The sequence below is a fragment of the Oryctolagus cuniculus genome, chromosome 1 (assembly GCF_964237555.1).
Source record: "Oryctolagus cuniculus chromosome 1, mOryCun1.1, whole genome shotgun sequence".
Lineage (NCBI taxonomy): Eukaryota > Metazoa > Chordata > Mammalia > Lagomorpha > Leporidae > Oryctolagus > Oryctolagus cuniculus.
The window spans coordinates 43,543,999-43,565,367 of record NC_091432.1 but is presented as its reverse complement, the minus strand read 5'-3'; the positions used below and the strand labels follow the sequence as shown (position 1 = coordinate 43,565,367).

The window sequence follows — 21,369 nt, the reverse complement described above, 5'->3', positions numbered from 1 at the left end:
AAGGTCTTCCTTTTCTTTTGGTTCACCCCCTAATGGCCACTGCGGCCGGTGCACTGCACTGATCCGAAGCCAGGAGCCGGTACTTCTGGTCTCCTATGGAGGTGCAGGGCCTAAGCACTTGGGCCATCCTCCACTGCACTCCCGGGCCACAGCAGAGAGCTGGATTGGAAGAGGAGCAACCAGGACAGAATCCAGTGCCTCAACCGGGACTAGAATCTGGTGTGCCTGTGCCGCAGGCGGAGGATTAGCCTATTGAGCCGCGGCGCCGGCCCCATTTCTCTTTCAAGTCTTGCTTTTTAGCTGCTTGAAAGTTAAAAATGTCTTAAAAGTAGTTTCAAAGTTGATCCTGTCTCCATGTAAAATCTCTGAATTCTTGAGTAAGGTCTAGTTGTACAATGCAATGTCAGGCTTTTAATTAGGTTCTGTTTTTGTGATATACAAATGACACTTTATTTGTGGATCTATTTTCTTCTTCCCAGAATATTTAGCTTCCATGTAACTATTTTTCCTTTATATTTTTCAGTGAGATTTAATTGTCTAAATCCAGTTTTCCTGATTCTACCCTATAAAGTGTCCATTGAAAAATACAGTTTCTTAAAGAATAATTCATAGTTTTATGTGGGTTAGAATGATTTCATGGAGAGTAAAATGACATTTTTGGGGGTGTATTATAGGCTAATATTCACTTTTGTGCCACATATGTATATATAATACTCTGTAGACAATCAGTAGCCATAGTAAATAACACTTTAGATTCCTGTACATAGAAGTGAAACAGCATTGGCAAATTTGGATACAAGCTAAAATTTATGTATTAGATTTTAAAATGCCAGCTTTCTTGTGATAAATTAACTAGATAAGGTGAATACATGGTTGCAGTATTTGGGATTTGTTTAGGGATTAGCACACTAATATGATCTGTAATATCGTTGTAGAAAATACTCTTTATAGTCAGTCTGTACTTGGGGGGCAGTGGGTAACTTTTTATTTGAAAGGCAGAGAGAGAAACAGAAAGCTCTCATTTGCTGGTTTGTTCCCCAAGCGCCCATAATAGCCAGAGCTGGGCCATGTGGGAGCCAGGAGACCAGAACGCATTCCACATCTCCCATGTAGGTAGCAGGGAACCAAGAAATTGAGCAGTCACCCACTGCCTCCCAAGTACACATTAGCAGGAAGTTGCAGTAGTGATGGAACTCAAACCCAGACTGTGTGAAACGCCCACCCTCTAGTCTGTACCTGATAATAACCAAAACCATAGAGTCATTTTATGATAAAAATTCAGAAAAGATAGCAAAAGAATCATGACGATCCTATTATCCTTCCCTTATAAAAAGTTTCTTTGACCATTGTCCTTTGTTATGCATTAAATATCCACATTTCATGTTTATTTAGCCTTTTTATTTTAGTTTTCTTATGAACCAGCTATTGATAATTCATTACTTAATTCTGTCCTGAGTACTTATGAAAATGTCAAATGCTTCTACACATAAATCTTGTCACACTGAGCATGTAGTGTGTTATTAAATTAGCAATCCCAGATTGTAGCAACTCCCCATCATTCAATAAATCAGTTACATCATACCAATTTTATGATTGTTGGTGCCATTTTGAAGATTGCTATTGGTTTGGCTTTGAAGTGAATATACTAATGGTAATGTTCTTGAGTTGTTTATTTTACTTGTATGATTTTTTTTCTTTGATAAAGGAAGAGAGGGAGAGAAGAGAAAGCCAAGAGAGTGAGCAAGTGAGAGAGAGCAAGCTCTCCCATCTGCAGGTTCACTCCCCAGATGCCCACAATGGTAACTATAACTAAATCCAGATATCCCATGTGGATAACAGGGACCTAATTTCTTGAGCCATCACAACTGCTCTAGGGCTTTAGGAGGAAACTCGGGTCATGAGCTGGAGTTGGGTGTCAAATGTAAGTACTCTGATGTGGGATACAGAAATCTTAACTAGCAACTTAACCATTAACCTAAAGGCTCATCCCTACTTTGAGTATTTTAATCATTTGGAAATGATGGTTTATCTTCCTCTTTAGCATCTGTCTAAAAACACTACATGATTCATGTGGAGTATATTTTGGGGAGTGTTGCAGTTGTTAAGCATCAAAAACGTTGACATTGTTCTTAGGGTTTGTAGATCTTTAAGATACAGGCATATGTGTTTGAATATATGTAGGGAATTTGAAAAAACCATATGAGATATTACAAATCAAGTTATATTGAGCCAATTTTAATTGGATTTAGAAAATGCACTATGACAATTGCTGTCATAGTAGTTTTTCTTTTCTCTGACTTTTACATGCAAATAAAAGTAAATTCAGTTGTTTTCTGATTAATATGCCCAATATATGCTGTTTCCATTTTTTAGTTCTTTCTTTTTAAAGTAAAGATATTCTAAATGTTTATTTTTATTTAAAAGGAAGAGAGAGAGAGAGAGAGAGAAAGAAACACATCTTCCATACATTGGTTCACTCCCTAAATGACTGTAACAGCTGATGGTAGGCCAGGTAGAACTCAGGAGCCAGAATTCTATTCAGATTTCTAATGTGGGTGGTAGGGACCCAAGCACTTGGACCAGCATCAGAAGCAGAGTAGCCAGTACTTGAACCAGGCATTCCAATATGGAATGGAGGAATCTCCATAACACTGGCCACATTTTTCAGTTATTTCTAAAAAAATATATTTGGCATTAAAATATCAAGCAGCTGTTTACTGGAGTTACTGCTGGAAAATGCAACTTCTGTCTAATGAATTTGGAATAACTTTCCTTTTTCCCCTTTAAATTACTTTTACCAGATACTTTTCCTTCAGGTTCTCATATTCTTGATATGGCAATAAAAATTCTTTAGGAAAGGCAGCATCTTGTGCTAGTTCAAAGTCTGAGGAATCAAGTTCATGTTCACAAATTGGCCCCCTTTTTTTGCAGTTAACTCCTCATTTTTTCCTTGATGTTTCCAGTAGAACCAGATTTGTATTTTTTGATGTAACTGCAGATTAGACATTTGTGAGTTAGTGTGGAGCAGGTGCTAGTGTAGGGCTTTTTGATACAATGAAATGTTTCCTATCCTGCAATCTGTAAATCCTAGCCTCATAATTACTGAATAATTTGGGTTAAGACAGAAAATAAGTTGTATTTGAATTATTCAGTTTGAGAAATATATTGAGATGAGAACTGCAGTGTGGATGGGAGTACAGTTTGATAGTACAGGAGCCAAATAATCTGTAGAGATTAAAAATATCCCAACATTTTCTATAATGCCTCAAGCAAAATATTAAAATAGGCCTGAATGATATATTCAACCCTTCTCCAATCTGAAAAGAAGTGCTGTTTATTTCTCAGCACCACCATCTTCATCCACAAGCTGTTCTCTTGAGGGGCTCTCAGAGTTGTTTCAACAGAGTTGTTTCAATTGTGTTAGGGAGAATACCTTGTTATAGGGAATAATCATTTGTATAGTCAGAAACGGTGTAAGTAAATATCAAGCAGACTGGCTAAGAGCATGGGTTCTCACTCTGTACTGTGTGGGTCTACTTGCCAACTGTGAAATGAGACTAGTTACTTAATTTGTACTCCTCAGTTTCATTATCTGTAAAATACATATGATAGTACCCACCTCATTGTTTTGTGAAAAGATTAAGTACATAAGCATACATGACGTACTTAGACCAGTGCCTGGCTATGGCTTTCAAATGTCAAATGTTATCATTAGAGATTGTCGTATCTTTAGGAATCCAGTACTGAAATTATTGGGAAGAAAACATCCTTTTTCAGCAGCATTGGAAGATAGAATGTATTCTTTGCAGGTGGCTACCATGTAAAACATTTTCAAAGTTGATGCTTAGTCTTCACAGAAATTATGCCAAATATATTTCTGTGAGGAGTAGAATTGATGTGTATAGGACATATGCTAAGTTTGTGCGCTGAGAAGATATTTCAGGGGATGTTCATTTCCTATAATTGAGCTTTTTCATTTTAAAGAAATGTGACTCACCTCAATATTTAATCAAATCCTCTGATCTTTGATTGAGAATTTGGAAAGCTGTCAATCTGACTGAATTGATGGCATAAAGACCAAAGTTAATAATTATGAACCCAGGAAGTAAAAATAATACTTTCAGGATAGAATATTTTAGGTTAATCTTCAAGCCTATTGTCTTCAGAACCTGGTATGATCTACTATTCCAAGATAATCTGATTATAAACATTCATTGCCCTTTCCTTCTTTAAACATATCATCAGCCTGAAAAAGATAGGGGTTTGGGAAATACATGATTCTCTGATGCTAAAATAGCACTGCTTCTGATATTTATAATCTGACATGTCAAGCCAATCAAACAATTTAGATAAAAGAAGTCTGTTTGACAGAGATATTTAACCTTGTATAAGTTTTACTTGAGAACTTGTAATTAGTTCTTCATAGCTCCTTCTTATGGATTTGTCATGATTAATTTTAACTAGTATTACATGCCATGTTTTCTTTTAAATATTATTGCTAATAGAAAGTGTAATAAAAAGAATGAGATAATATATTATCCTAAATGTATACTGAATGAGTCTTAATCAGATGGAAAATGCATCACATTTAAAGTTTTTTTTTTTTTTTAAACTTCTCGGTCTTGCATTTTTCCTTCATTTGTGGCATATACTTCAACTATAAAGCATGCAACAGTCTGTTTTAGCCAAAAAAAAAAAAAAAAAAAAAAAAAAAACCTACCTTTGCAAGTTGTAAAATATACAGGATTGAAAGTTAACACCTAATATATTTTTCATTGGATACAGATGTTCAACGTGCAATTCTTCAAGTATTCATGAAAATCAGGGTAATTAAAAATCTGCAGGTAAATGTATATTTTGTATTATTTGATAAATTATTGATGACATTTTTCTTTTTGTAATTTACAAGTTATTTTAAGTTAATTGTGATCATTTTGTCATTTAAATTATGAATGGAATCTTTAAATTGCCATGGAATTTAATGAAATAATAATACCTAGACATTGCTTCAAATGTAGAGAAATCTTACACGTAATTCATAAAAGAATCATTAAATAGTTTAAAGTTTACCTACTTTGTTTGAAATGGAAACACATTTGAAAAAAGTTATAATTTTAGTGAACTATTTCTAACATTTAATTTATATCCCTATTTTCAAAATGATTTTCTCATTATTGTTAGAAAATACAGGCCAACATGATGAACACACAATACAAATTCTCTTACACCGACACTTTGTATATTGAGGCTATTATTTCTGAATTGAAGTGAGCTGTATAAAGTTTTTTTTTTATCAGAAACCTTTTATTTAAGGAATACAAACTTCATACATTTCATAATTACAACTTTAAGAACATGGTGATTCTTCCCACCATGCGAGCCCTCCCACCCACACTCCTACCCACACTCCCACCCCTCTTTCTCATTCCCCTCTTATTCTTTCACTAAAATCTATTTTCAGTGAACTTTGTATAAAGTTCTGAAATAAAAGTGGTTCTTCACAGACTACTTCTGTGGTGAGTGTTTAGTACTACTGATGTTTTGCCACCTGTAGAAGTCATTATGCTAACTAGGAGCTAAAATGAGAATTATCCAGTAGGGAAAAAAGAATATTTTAAAAAAAAGTATTTTTCTCCTTCTTTACTTGCCTTCCCCAAAAAACTGGAAAAAAATCATTTAAAACAGATGTGCCTTGAAATCTAAATATATTAAATATTGTGAATTTCACTTTAAGAAAATAGTTTGCTGGGGCCGACCGTGGCTCACTTGGTTAATCCTCTGCCTGCGGCGCTGGCATCCCATATGGGCACTGGGTTTTAGTCCCAGCTGCTCCTCTTCCAGTCCAGCTCTCTGCCGTGGCCCAAGTGCTTGGGCCCCTGCACCTGCATTGGAGACCAGGAAGAAGCACCTGGCTCCTGGCTTCGGATCGGCACAGTGCCGGCTGTAGTGGTCATTTGGGAGGTGAACCAACAGAAGGAAGACCTTTCTCTCTGTCTCTCTCTCAATGTCTATAACTCTACCTGTAAAATAAACAAACAACAAAAAAAGAAAATAGTATGTTGTTTGAGTTATGTTTATTTTAAGTGTCCGTGGGCTTGAACTGCTTTTCCTTTTTCTTAAGATAAAAGATAAGCCTATGAAATATCAGTATATGGTTTTAAAATATTCAACCCTTTATTTCTTTTAACATTTACTTTTCACAAAAATAACACCCAATATTTTTTCCAGGTTTTCTAGCAGTTTATGTTTTTATTTGTTAATTCACACACACTGAACCCAATTGCTAGGTATTTGCTACTATTTTAATAAGATGTGATTATGTCTGTAGGAAATACAAAAATGATATATATGTTTTATGTATTTATATCTCAAGAAGTTTATAGCATATTGGGAAAGACAAATGCTTTATACAAATGATGTTGCTATCAGTAAAATACAATGTTTGATAAATGCTAAATGAAATGATATTCATAAGTATGATTATACACAAAAGAGATAAGTGCACACTGGGAGGAGCTCTTTCTGGAGTTGTGATTAAAGGAAATATTAGCACTTGTCCAGGCAGAGAAAAGGCATAACACTGAATGCAGAGGCTATGCCAGAAACAAAGGCATAGCAGTACAACCAAGATCTGTGATAGAATCCTGAAGGCAGTATTTGGATCTTTGAGCAAGATATAGGGGTGGCAAAGCAAAAGGGATGCTAGAGACAGATGGAGAGGCTTGTAGATATCGAGTTAAAGTACACAGATTTCATACTGTAGGAAGAGGGATTAAGCCCTGTGGTTCAGTGAGACTGGTGTTTAGCAATGTTAATTATATCCATGTGTGGTGGAATGAGAAGGCCATGCCAAGATGGCCACTGGCAACAGAGCCTGCCTGGCAACAGGCTGTGATTGGTTAGGGCATAAACCGCCCCTTGACCAGATTGGCTGCCTTGGCTACATAAGCTGCTGTACCAACTGAAATAAATGAGTCTGCAGGCAGCTTGCCTCTGGCCTGCTTTCACCAGACTCCTGGGGTCTGTATGGTGACTCTGTGCCTCTTGCCCCCACTATGCTCCTCCTCTCAGAATGAATCCACCTCAGCATACATGAATGGGTTATATATTTGGAACAGGAATAGCCATTGTTTTTGTGCTAGGGGTATAGGTATAAGACCATAAAGATTTTTTATTAAGATTATAGCATGAAAAACAAAAGGAAACCTGGATCCACAGGGATTGGGATTTATTAGCTATAGAAAATTAAGGCAAGAAAATGAAGTATTTTTGAAACTTAGAGAAATAAATAACCAGAACAAGGGGAGAGCTTAGGGAAAATGAATTTTAGAGGAGCAAATAAGAATGTGATGAGTGGTTGTATGAGGGTACTTTTAGAAGTTCATATGGTTCTGCATTTATAATCCTGGTTCTGAAAGGTAACACCAATGTGTGTTTTAAATTTCATTTTCTTTTGTTATGCATGTGAATAATGGCTATGAATGTTGAGTTAGAAGGTTTGGTCCCCAAACACCTAGGTCACTGATAGCATGGCAACTCCAGGGGACAAGGTTTCCCCACACCATGCTCCAGGCAATGGAGCATAGTCAAGGGGTGTCCAATGACCAAAACCAATGCTTTGTCCCTGCCCAGAACATGGAGAGTCTTTTCAGGCACTGTGACTTAGTTTAAGGAAGTGACTTCTGGCCCTCAGTCTTTAGGATAAATGATGCCTCACCACTATACCTTCTGCCCTGAGATTGCTGCAGTGTTCACAGTGACTCAGGTCAGAAGACATGGGGGGCACTAGTGGCCTCACTATCTGCATTGTAATTCTCCCTCTGTCACCAGAGTTCCAGTTCAAGTCATACCTTAGCTACAACACAGAGTGGATTTTGCAACTGAATTGTGTTGGCATTCTAACATGCAACTGAGTTTTTTACACAGTGTGCACCACTGGATTTTGCAGTAATTTGTTTCTAGAACCAAATGTGGGCACTTATAGCCCACCATCCAGAGTCAGTGTCTGCTGGGCTGGAGCTGGAATGAGCGACCTGTGGTTTCTGTGACTGTCCTTTGCCCTCTAGATATGTATGTCATATCTTCATGTGACACATCAGTATCTTAAAATGATTCTGGGAAAAAGAATTCCATGAAATCCATGATTTGACTTTTATTTATTTCAAAGAGTGCTTTTAATGCCTGAAAACAAAAACCATCCTATTTTGTATATAAGAACTCTTTTTCTCAAGCATTTCTCACTGAGGAGATAAGTTTGTGGAAAAAAATGGACTTGAATGTAAGTTTATTTGAGTGCAAAAATTTATGAAATGTATTTTCTATAATATGAATTTATCATGAAATTTTTGAAGACCACTTATGTGCAAGTATTTTAAAAAATTACACCAAAATAAACTGAGTTTTTAGTTCCATTTTCTGTGAGCCTTTGAGATATCTTTTTATTTATAGTGCTGGAGAATGGAGGAATCAGGTGTGACAGCCAAAGAGTACAAGGCATTTTTTTTAGGGATGATAAAAATGTTCTAAATATCCTAAAACTATGCACTTTAAATGAACAAATTGTGAGTTATGTATGTTAAGATGCTGTACAATAAAAAGAAAAAAGAAGGAAGGAAGAAAATATGCTTTAGGACTGTATAAGAAAGACTAAAAAATAGCCTTAAACTGGCATCCAGTTAAATGTCAGGGATGAGGAGCAGTAGTAGAATCCATGAGGGTTCTCATGGGAGGAGGGAAATAACACACAGATCTGAATCTAATTCCCCAGTTCAAGAGCTGTGCTGGGATGGACAATAGGAACCAGGAGTGTTCTCATTTAGAGATTTTTATCATTCACCTTAATTTTATCTTAGTAGAATCTAGAGATGCTATTTATTCACTGGCCAGATTATTGAATTTTGCTGTGACTGGTTAATTTTTCTCATGAGTAGGCAATGGCTCTGTATTAGTGAGCTCTTCAGTACTTTAAGTAAAATACCTCATAGGAACTTTTTGGGAAAGAAATGGCTTATTCCAGCCTTTAGTTCACTGGAGGTTCACAGCCTGGGATCGGGCGGCCCCTTAATGACTGGCATCTAGTAGAGGCTGGCCACGGTGGAGCCAATGTGGAGGAACAGTCATATGGTGAGCCAGGAAGCCAAGAGAGAAGCTGGGCTAAACTTGGCTTTAACATTAACCCTCTTTTTACAGCTACTTCCTGAGTGCAAGTCCCCAGTGACCCTAAGACTTCCCACGGGCCTAACTTCTTAGATACCATAAATGCATCAAGTCCCCCACCCTTGACATAAGACTTCAGAGTAGGAACAGCGTTTGTTTTCCCCCATACTATTTGCTGAGCTCTTTAATTAGTGTAGAGTTAGTCTTATGAGTATAAATTTAACTGAAAATAGATCTTTGTAAAAATTTAGAATGGGAATAGGAGAGGGAGGAGGAAGAAAGGTAGGAGTGTGGGCAGGAGGGAGCGTTGGGTGTGAAGTATCACTATGCTCCTGAATCTGTATATATAGGAAATATGTGAAATTTGTATACCTTAAGTAAAATAAAAAAAAAGACTTCAGAGTTTAAACATCTTCATGACTTTGGTGAGCCAAGGCCTGTTCAATCCATCATACTCCGTTTTAATTTAAAGAACAGAGATCTAGGGTCCAGCTCTGTGGCTCACTTGGCTAATCCTTCGCCTGAGGTGCCAGCATTCCATATGGGCACCTGGTTCTAATCCCGGTTGCTCCTCTTCCAGGCCAGCTCTCTGCTGTGGCCCAGGAAGGCAGTGGAGGATGGCCCAAGCGCTTGGGTGCCTGCACCCACATGGGAGACCAGGAAGAAGCACCTGGCTCCTGGCTTCGGATGGGTGTAGCTCTGGTCGTGGCGGCCATTTGGGAGGGTGAACCAACGGAAGGAAGACATTTCTTTCTGTCTCTCTCTGTTTCACTAACTCTATCTTTCAAATACAAAAAAAAATCATTAAGAACGGAGATCTAAGGGCATTTTTTTAATAATTTTATTTAAGTTATACAAATTTCATTGTATATTGATTTAGGAACATAGTGATACTTCCAACCCTTCCCTCCCTCCTGCCCAGGCTCCAACCCTTGTTCCTACTCCCTTTCTCATTCCCGTTCTTAATTTTTACAAAGATCTGTTTTCAGTTTACTTAATAATTGTATCGTTAACCCTACACTAAGTGAAAGAGTTCAAACAATAGGATGAAGAAAAAAAAAAAAAAAACACTGTTCCTCAACGGAAGAGACAAAGACTGTAAACAATCACCGAATCTCAACATGTCCATTTCACTCCAATACATTACATTTTAGGAACTCTATTAGTTACAAAAATACCAGTTCTGCTTTGTGGGGCAAAGTAATTGAATGAACCACTCAAGATGAGAGCTGAATAACTCCTGGAGGTCAAATTGTGAAGTCATTGGTTAAGCTGGTTTCCTATATTTTATTGACTTGGTGGTTTTCATTCCATCTGGTAAATGGAGGGACTTTTTCAATTTGGTTATATTTTTTGCCACCTTTAATGTGAAATATAGCTTCTGTGGGGCTAAAATTATATTTTGAAAATAAAAAATATTAAGATTCTTGTAACAAAAGGAAAACAAAATTTCAAAGGAATCCTTTCTGCCCATTCCTATCCCATATATGTAACTGAGAGGCACTAGAAATTTTAATGATAAAATCTTATGAAATACATTTTTTTAGCATTGATGAGACATTTGTGTTGGAGAGTAATTATGCTATTGTAATGCTTCTTTTTGTTGTTCCAGGGAAGGAGATTACAGCAGAAACTTTTATGGAGAAGTTGGATAATGGTGCCTTGCTCTGTCAACTTGCAGAAACTGTGCAGGAGAAATTTAAAGAGAGCATGGAAGCTAATAAGCCTACAAAGGTAAAAGATTCCAATGCAAAACTCTCTGGTAGGTGGTAGGGTACCTTTGTAATTGCTTGGGAATTGAGTGAAAAAGGAGAATTTGTTGTGAATGGATTCATCAAGAAAACACAACAGGGTGCATTTAAACTAGGAAACATGTTATTTGTGTAATTACATGAATTACATAATCCTTTTGGTAAGCCTAATTAAATAAAAGCTTATATAAAATGAAATTAAAATAGTGCTATGTATAAACTGGCTGAATCTGATGTTTTGATTAAAAACTTAGCAAAGCAATAACATATCAGGCTATGAACAAGACAGAGTTCTTTATTTTCAAAAAATATTATAGCAGAGTATTAGAACAAATATCTGGAGTGTATTCTTTGTTTCAAATAAGTGTATTGTTGAAGCAAATAATGTGGACAAAAAATTTAATTTAGGACTGCTCAGATTTCTCTTATGTACATTTGCTGTTATTTATTTATTTATTTATTTTATGTCCATTAGTTCTAATATTCTTTTCTAGTTAGTACTGAGGCAAGATGAAACATATGGTGTTTGTATTTTGTGAAGAAATCAAGTTTGATGATATTTTTTCTTAGTTTTTAATAGATGAGGAAAAGAAGAAAGATAAGTATGAAATAATTTTGAAGATAGCTTAAAATGAAGCAAGAAATAAATATTAAACTTTCTGTAACTCTAGCAGAGAAACATGATGTATGGGTTTTGTGCATGTGTGTGTGTGTGTTCATTCTGTACTATACTTAGTTTTTGAATATTTTATATTGGTTTGTAAAGCGTTAGTAATGTACAAAACCTCACCCCCATAACTTTTCTTCACCTTAAAAGCTACTTAGCAAAGGTATTAACTAATTCAGCAGCTCTCAAGCTTTGTTGCACATTGAAGTCACTTGAGTATTTTATCTAGATCCTGTGCCTGAATGTTCTGAAGTAATTTTTATCAGGTACAGTCTGCACATTGAAATTTTTCAAAAATTCTCCAGATTTTTCTAATTTACAGAAGAGTTTGGTAATCACTGCATTTCCCCCCTCCCTTGGATGGATACAAATTCTATGTGATTTGTGCAAGATCACCTGCCTGTGCCTGAGCAAGAACTTGACAGACATTCTCCTTCCATGTCTGTTCTCTCTCATTTTGATTCACTATGCATAGCACAGATATGAGGAGACTATTTATGCAAAAACTGCATGATGAGCTTAATATTAGGACACCAGTTGTTCTTCCCCTGTGGTTTCCACTGTAATGTAACTGGCCTCTTCAGTAGTTTACTGATTAAAAAAACATAATGCTTAGTAGGTAGACCATTTATATAAAGAACTACTGAAAAACTATTAGCAGAGGGAGGAAAAGTGGTATCCCCAGACTCTTCTGAGAGCACTATTTTAACATTATGTAGTTTTTGAAACTTGTATTTATTTGTGTATCTTATTGTTGATGACAGAACCCAGAGCCTCAATGTTAAGGTCATTTCAATTGTTTGCTGTAGAAAAGAATAAACAATTTTGTTAAGGATAATATACAGTTGTCTGGTTTTGTTTTGTTTTGTAAGGCTTATTTTTTAAAACAGAAGCAAAGATTCCTAAATAGCATCACAATTATAAAAAAAAAAATAAGAGAGCCTCAAGGCATTATTCTGTGGTTCAAAGGGTTTGACCTGGAGAGCATTTTACTTGAGTTCCAGTTTTGTTATTATCTGGATATGTCTGAACTTTAGTTTTCATATCTATAAAATGGGCTTGATAATTCTGCATATGTCCCTTACATAAGCATTGTACATAAAAGGGCTGTTTATAAATGTCGTCTTCCTTCCCTGTGTGAAAGAGACTCAAGATACCCTGACAAGAATTTTAGATTAACCAGAAAAAAGTGTTTTATGAATGTCTATATTTAACATGATAGACACTAAATGCAAATACATAGACATTTCTCCCAAATTCCTATGATAATATTTAATAATAAGAATACTAATGGGTTAGGATTTTTCTTTTAAAACATTTGTTTCAATATTATATGATTTTAATAATAATCCTGGGGCCAGTGCAATGGTGCAGTGGGTTAACGCCCTGTCCTGAAGCGCTGGCATCCCATATGGGCACCAGTTCAAGACCAGGCTGCTCCACTTTCCATCCAGCTCTCTGGTAAAACCTGGGAAAGCAGTAGACAATGGTCCAAGGGCACCATGTGGGAGACTCAGAAGAAGCTCCTGGCTCCTGGCTTCAGATAGGCGCAGCTCTGGCCAATTGGGGAGTGAACCACTGGATGGAAGACCTCTCTCTCTCTGCCTCTCCTCTCTGTGTTACTCTGACTTTCAAATAAATAAATAAATCTTTAAAAAATAATAATCCTATAAAACATAAAAAACAAAGGAATTTTTTCTTTCAAAGTGAATAGAACTGCAGAAAGATTTTATTAAACTTGAAATACATCCTTGACCCTCAGCAAGTTAGTTTAATTGGATGTCAAGATAAAATTTATTCTGATTATGATAAATTTATTTTAGTATGAAAAGTTAGCTATGTTAATTAAATAAACATATGTTCAAATATACACATGATGACCTCACTTTCCATGCTCAGAAAATCAAATTTGATCTGAGTTAGAAGTTGACACAATTGCTCTTGACTGAATTGCCTTCTGAGTCCTTGGCAGCATTTATTTCATGACTGACTTCCAACAATATGCAGCTTAAATCAAAATAGCATGTGCTTTACCTTATGAAAAATGCAAAGATGGATAGATTTTCTTTTCTGCATGTTATGAAAAAGATATAAAGAGTTGAAAATCAATGGTTAATAACATCATGGTTGCTATTGTTCATAAATATAGTTTTGTGAAACTCATTTTCAATAATTCTCTCTATAAACAAAAATGAATACTACAAAAGATTGTATAGCAATTTATTATTATTAAATCTAAAGTTAAAAAGTGATATAATTTACTAAAACCCAGATAGGATTATTTTTTCAATACTTCCCATAAAAAGGAGGCTGTCAAACTGGGTATAAGTAACAATTGAATTGTGATACCAATTCTGTTTGCACATGCAGGTATGTGTGTGTGTGTGTGTGTGTGTGTGTATGTGTATAGAATCATTTTTACCAGGACATCTTGAAGTTTAGAACAAAGGTGAAGAGTATAGGTGAAATGGTCTATGCCTTCTCTGGGTTAGTCAAACTACCTATAGTGGATTATAGTAGATGTTGAAACAGAGTTCCTTTACAACAATCAACAATAATCTTAATCCCATCCAAAGTCATATTATCAGAAGCCCTTTGTAATTTTCTTTTAGCAATTTAAATCTCATCTTCTCATTCTTATATTGATATTTTTACTTTCCCTGCTTGATAGCTAATTTGGGGATTTTACAGCCGGGTAAACACATTTAAACAAGTAAGCTATGTATGCCAGATACATGTACAATATGTGTTAAAAATAATTTAAACTCTTCATATTTAAAAGTATTGTCTTTTTAATAAGTATATAAGAAATTTATATGTTTAGTAAATCCATGACTTTTATATCCCGCTCTGGCTTGGTAAGATGCTGAATGTAAACAGATTATATCCTATAATTTTTTTTTCATCCTAGATATCAATAAATCAATAAGAAAATAGCCTCCTCGTGTGAGTTGGTTCTTAGGGGATAATTTTCACTTTTGCATGATAGATCATTTTCTCCCTGAGCATGATCACAAGACAAAGACTCAACAAAGATGGACAGGAATTGGGTGGAAGAATTTGAGACCAGGGTGATGCAGTTTAATTATATATAATTTTATTTAATGAAATTATATATACCATAATATGATACATTTACTCTGCTATAAATCCTTAAGATTTATTTGTTTACTTATTTGAAAGTCAGAGTTACAGAGAGAGGGTGGGCAGAGAGACAGAGAGATATAGAAAGATCTTTCATTCGTTAGTTCAGTCTCCAAATGGCCACAGTGCCCAGAGCTGGACCAGGCTGAAGCCAGTAGCCTGGAAATCCATCTGACTCTCCCACATGGGTAGCAGGAGCTCAAGTACTTGGGCCATATTCAGCTACTTTCCCAGATATATTAGGGGGGAGCTGGATCAGAAGTGGAGCAGCTGAGACTTGAGTTGACACCCATTTGGGAAGCTGACACAGCAGGCAGCAAGTTACCCTGTTGAGCTACAATACTAGCCCCTATGGAGCTGAGGTCCATTACAGGCAAAAATGTAAATGAATTGATCTTTGTAATATTCTATTAGAATAAGAAAAATGAAACATATGACAATTCTAAAGTTAGGCTTTATACCTTTTTACTCTTAGTTACCTGGTTCAAAGTTGCTTCTCAGATGAAGATAATATAATTGTTACATTTACACATGGATGTTCACTTCCAGGTCAACTGTATAACTCCTTTTTGTATATTTACTCTGTTAGCATCAGCTACAACTTTGCTGATTTATGTACAAAACTCTCAAACACCAGGGCATGAACATGGGGCAAGATATTAAAAAGGTTCAACTTCTCTTTTGTTCTAAGATTCCTTTCCATTTCTCTCATTTATTCTGAGAGTCTCTGCCGCAGACATCAGAATTGCTTTTTTCTGGGTTCAGAGCTTCCTTTGACTTCAAAGAATCCCGGGTGGTTTGACCAGTTCTGAGCACATGAAGAAGGAGAAGAAGAAAAGATGTTCTGTTACCTAGTAGAATGCCACATTATGCTCTAAGGAAGGAACTGAGCATTTACCCTCTAAGTGTAGAATCAGTCCTTGTTTGAAGGAAAGAACATCCTAGTCAGATAGAGTTCCTATAATACATTTGCCCATTAACAGTACCTAGATCCCTGAGCTGCAAGGTAACAATACTTCAGGATGTTGTACCATCCGGGAATTAAATAAAACATGAAGATCAGAGCTTTTCCCATCAAAAAATCAGTAACACTTTTTGTTTAGAGAACATCTTATCAAGATTGAATTCAGAGAAATCTGACATTTGTGCTTTCTGCTGTTATCTTTGAAAAAACAAGAAAGTAGATGTGATAAAATGCTATTTTTATGAAAAGAACAGAAAACCTCAACTGTGATTAATCTGGAGTTACTCATCTATATTAGTAAAATGATTTTATATTCCACAATAAATTGTCCTATAATGCAAATTTAATGTTGTGATTAAACGAACAGAGAGTGAATCATGTTGAAATGGGAAGAATACAGGTGGAATGATATGGAGAAAAATGTTTTTTTGTTGGTGGATGTGTTGGCTGCCTGAGACTAGGAAAAAGAGGAAAAAAAGTAGAAAAGAGGAAAAGTCTAGTTTCCTAGGATTTGCAAAAATAAATATAAATATCTTCAAGTCTTAAACATGTGAATGTAAATTACTTCCCGGTATAAAGTTAAGTTCCCTTGTCATCTTTTCTCTAAGTCCCTGGCTGCCAGACCAGTCTTTCACCACCATATCAGACAATGAAATGTGTTGTTGAATTTTTTTTCTCATAAAGAAAATGTTCAAGCTTCGTGTTTGCTGGTATTCCATGGTAGAGATTCAGTCTCTATCAGACTATAGCAGCAAACCAGGAGCATTTTCACGGTGTCCTTTACAAGAAGGCCATGTTCCTATCTGGTCCCAGAAATTTCATTTACTTAGCAAATTCACCTTCCTGGGTTTTCAAAGGATTTATCTTTATGCTGTAAATGCATGTATTTTATGAAGCCATCTAGTTTGCCCATGTAATATATCGAAATAACCATGGTCCTTGTGGATTGTGTTACAGAGCTGGAGTTGGTGTCTAGGGTAGTAAAAAAGTCATGTTGCCTTTATCAAGCATATACAAATTGATTTTTGCGGTGTTCTGCTTATCAGCATTAAGAAAAAATGCATTTTCCAGACTAATAGATGAATGCCAAGTACTGGAATATTGATTATTATGTTTCAGTGAAAGATAACATCTGTGACAGCAATTCTGATGAAAATTATTTCATTATAATTTCCCTGCTGAGTTCAGAGTTCCACTGATCTTTTATATTGGATGAAAGGTGATATGATATAGGTCACTTTCTTTACAATATTTATGCCATTGACAGTAGTATGAATCTCACATTTTTTTTCAAAGGCATGATATTTTATTTGATCTTTTTACCATATAAAAACTTACTTCATGTGTGAGGTAGTAAAATACCTGAGGTTGCTGAGAATATTCTTACCAACCATGAATTCAGGTAAAACTATAAAAATTACCTCTGTTGTGTTCAAGGCTAGTTAAATGAGTACTTCAATCAAAACTCCATCTATTACCTGATCTTCAGAAAAGACTTCCTTTTTCCTAATGCAGAGTAAGCAGTTCAAGTCCCTTTGATAAATATTAGAAGGAAGCATTATAAGAAAGTATCAGAGTCATTACTCCCTTCATTCAGTGGGCTCTGGTCTACACACTGACTTGCTGGGAAATTTGGGCTACCAGATGCTTCTCTCGTTTTGTTGTTGTTTTGTTATACAAAACATGGGGAATTCCCTTTCAATTTATGGCTAAAAGCATGGATTTTTTGTAGTACAGGTGTTACAACAGGTCTGATTGGCTTGTTGGCTATTGTCACAACCATATCCACCCTGCCTCGGGAAAATAAGTGCCACCCAGTGTTCTGTCACACTGAGAATCTCTATTCACATCAGAAATGAAGGGATGTACATCCCAACACCTCCTCTTCATTTCTGGAGAAAAAAAGTCATGGTAAAAATGTTTAGCACTTGGGCACGGAAAGACAAATGCTGCTGTTCTCTCTTATTTGTAGGAGCTAAAGAAACAAAACAAGAAAGCAAAGCAAAACAAAAACAAGGAAATTTCTGTGTGTAAAACAGTATTTCGGCAGATTCAGTTTTGTCAAACTTAGCTTTATACATTTGTCAAAAAGTTAAGAATGATATGCTACTATAGTTTGAATCATCTCAGATTATTTCAAGACTTACTTTATATGAATGAAATTGGAATCTCTTCATTTGATTACTCATAATCCTTGCCTATATTCCTGCTGAACTCTGGTCTTTTTACTTTTGAACTCTTTATTTAGGGGAGCATGGAAGCTTTGACTGTAATGTAAATTAAAAATAAGTTATCTCAAAAATAAATGAAAGAAAACATTTAAAAAATAATAATTCTGTCCTTCCTAGTTCAGGATGATTTGATTTGTTTTGTTTCTTTTTTAATATTTGACTTTAATTTACTAATGTTAATGTATAGATTATTAAACACAAATTACCAGTAAAAATGTTTTGTGCTTTTATCACCAACATGTTCTTCATATCTTAGTGAAAAAGGGAGCATCCTGTGTTCCATAGAGTGACATCATCAAAGGTATGTTTAGAATCAATATAGGGGCTGGTGTTACGGCATAATGAGTAAAGCCACCTGTGATGCCAGTATCCTAAATGGGTTCCAGTTGTGTCCTGGCTGCTCCTCTTCTGATCCAGCTCCCCACTAATGGCCAGGGAAAAAAAGAAGTGGAGAAGGGCCCAAGAAAATGATACTCCTGGCTCTTGGCATTGGCTTGACTCAGCCCTGGCCGTTGTGGCCTCTTTGGAGTAGACCAGCAGAAGGAAGGCCTCTCTCTGTCTGCCTCTCCCTCTCTCTCTCTCTGTAACTGACTTTTTTTTTTTTATTTATTTGACAGGTAGAGTTATAGACAGTGAGAGAGAAAGAGACAGAGAGAAAGGTCTTCCTTCCATTGGTTCAACCCTAAATGACCGGTACGGCCAGAACTGTGCTGATCCGAAGCCAGGAGCCAGGTGCTTCTTCCTGGTGTCCCATGCGGGTACAGGGGCCCAAGCACTTGGGTCATCCTCCACTGCCCTCCCGGGCTACAGCAGAGAGCTGGACTGGAAGAGGAGCAGCCGGGACTAGAACCTGTGCCCATATGGGATGCCGGTGCTGCAGGTAGAAGATTAACCAAGTGAGCCACTGCGCCGGCCCCTGACTTTCAAATTAAGAAATAAATCTTTTAAAAAAAAAGCAATGTGCATTATACATATAATGCAGCATTTCTTTCTTCTCCAAATTTTGAATTCCTTTCCCTATTTATACCGAGTGATTTCCCGCTTTTTAGTTAATTGAGTGTGGGCTAGCACTATCTACATTTGGCTTAACAAATCTTGTAAACTTTTACAGGATCACCTGTAGCCACTCATGCTGGCACAGTGAATTCAGGATATCTTGTTAGTGCAGTTAAAGCTCATTAATTTTGTCAAATCTAAAATTACAGCCTGTTCTTTTTAAAAAATTATTTATTTATTTGAAAGTCAGAGTTACACACAGAGAGAAGGAGAGGAAAGGAGAGAGAGAGAGAGAGAGAGAGAGAGAGAAAGCTTCCATCCGATGGTTCACTCCTCAGTTGGCCACAGCAGCTGGAGCTCTGCCGATCCGAAGCCAAGAGCCAGGAGTTTCTTCCGGGTCTCCCACATGGGTGCAGGGGCCCAAGGACTTGGGCCATCCTCTGCTGCTTTCCTAGGCCATAGCAGAGAACTGGATTGGAAGTGGAGCAGCTGGGACTTGAACCAGCGCCCATATAGGATGCCGGCACTGCAGGTGGCTGCTTTACCCACTATGCCACAGCCACAGTCCCAAATCTAAAATTATAGTCTGCTCTCAAACTAACACTTTTGACCTCTGTTATAATGAAATAGATAAACCTTATCATATGTAGTAGTGGCACTGAAGACTTTAAATGCATGTTGAGATGATATAACTAGTTGGTACGGAACTCCTGAGACTTGTGAGATGGGTGTAAATCCATCTTCTGCAATATTTTGACACTTGTTGAAGGTGTTCAGCTCTGGCTTAAAATATGGCCTTTTATTGTTTGGCTTGCTAACATTTTAAGGGCTGAGCTGTAGTTCTAGGGATGTCCAAGTTAGTTGATGAATTTTTTAGCCTGTTTGATGCCTTGTCAGAAGTGGGGGAACCCATGATATACCTCCCCAGGTTTGGAGAGAGCGAGCTTGATTTCCATATCCCAAGTGTCTCTTCCTCATCCTCACAATAAGAATTTTATATTTTTCTCATTTAAAAACAGGACCTGGACAGGAGACAATAGTTAAACACTGGCTAGGAGTCAATATCTAAAGCATATCATATTGTTCCTTATATCACAACAGCTTATTTATGAAATAAACTTGATTTCTTCAACTCTGATGAAATAATTTTTATAAATTTTGTCATTTATGATATTTAGCAATAATGAATTGTGAGGCTAATAGAGTTTTTTCTAAACTATTAAAATAATTTGTTTTAATTAATCATGCTAGAGGAAAGACCCGTTATATTTTTAGTCTCCTTAGGCAATTATTTCTAAATCATTGCTCATGAAGAAGCAATCAAACAATGTAAGACAAAATGTATAGGAAAAAATGAAGTGGAATTCCATGAGACAGTTAATGAATAAAACCGTTCTGTTGTTTCTCTGTGCTTTGTGATGGTTCTAGTGTTTATCATCTTTTAAATGTTATTGTACTTTAGTATACTAAATAAATATTTAATTCATATATAATTTAGTATTCATAATTCTGCATTGTTTTTCATAAAGAGTGCCCTGGGTGTAGTCATTCTGATGCAGTTGTGTAAACTGCCACCTGGGTTGTTGGCCTCCCATTTTAGTGTGCCTTTTTCAAGTCCCAGTTATTCTAAATTTTTTTAAAAAAATTTATTTATTTATTTAAAAGGCAGAGTTACAGAGAGAGAGGTAGAGGTAGAGGTGCAACTCCCACATGGGTGGCAAGGGCCCAAGTACTTGGGCCATCTTCTGCTCCTTTGCCAGGTGCATTAGTACGGAGCTGGATTGGAAGTGGAGCTGCTAGGACACAAACGGGTACTCATATGGGATGCCTGTGTCACAGGCAGCAGCTTAACCCACTGTGTCACAACGCTGGGCCTTACTCTGCAGTTCTGATCCAACTTCCTAGTAATATACTTTGGAATTACTTGGGTCCTTGCCATCCAAGTGGGAGACTCTCATGGAGTTCTGTGTGCTTGGATTTGGCCTGGTTCAGCTTTCCTTTTGTGAGTGTTTGGAGAATGAACCAGGGCCTAGAAGGTCTCTCTTATTTTCCCTTTTTATCTATGACTCTGCCTTTTAAATACAAATTGTGAAAAACCAAACAGTGCCTCCAACTGAGTTTAAGATACCATATAAACAGTTTCTTTTCCACTCCTGTATGGACTGATAGTTTTCCATTCTTAAGTTTTGCTCCAATATCAGCATCAACACTGATCACAAATACGTCATATTTTTCTGAGGCTTGATGCCTAAACTCTGTTCTCTGTTATTAAAGAAATAAAACCAACTTTTGCTAACATACAAAAAATAGTTTATTGGAAAGATATGGGATATCTCTTTGGAAAGAAAAAAAAATGGAGGAAAGTAAAACTGGTCTTGTGGGGCCTAATAATCAGTCCATTTTCAAAGACTAAGTAGCATCGATACATGAACAGTCATTGTAGAAGTAATCATGTAAGAC

The 21,369-nt window shown here is 36.4% G+C and overlaps 1 protein-coding gene across 3 annotated transcripts in view; it reads left to right on the top strand.

Annotated features, from left to right (window-relative positions):
- Window positions 1–21,369, top strand: part of GAS2 (growth arrest specific 2) — a 147,901-nt gene that overhangs the window by 13,753 nt on the left and 112,779 nt on the right. For all 3 annotated transcript variants that reach the window (XM_017345590.3, XM_008268892.4, XM_008268897.4), the window contains exon 3: window positions 10,769–10,890. In XM_017345590.3, coding sequence (XP_017201079.1) covers window positions 10,769–10,890 — 122 coding nt within the window. The remainder of the gene's footprint in view (window positions 1–10,768; window positions 10,891–21,369) is intronic.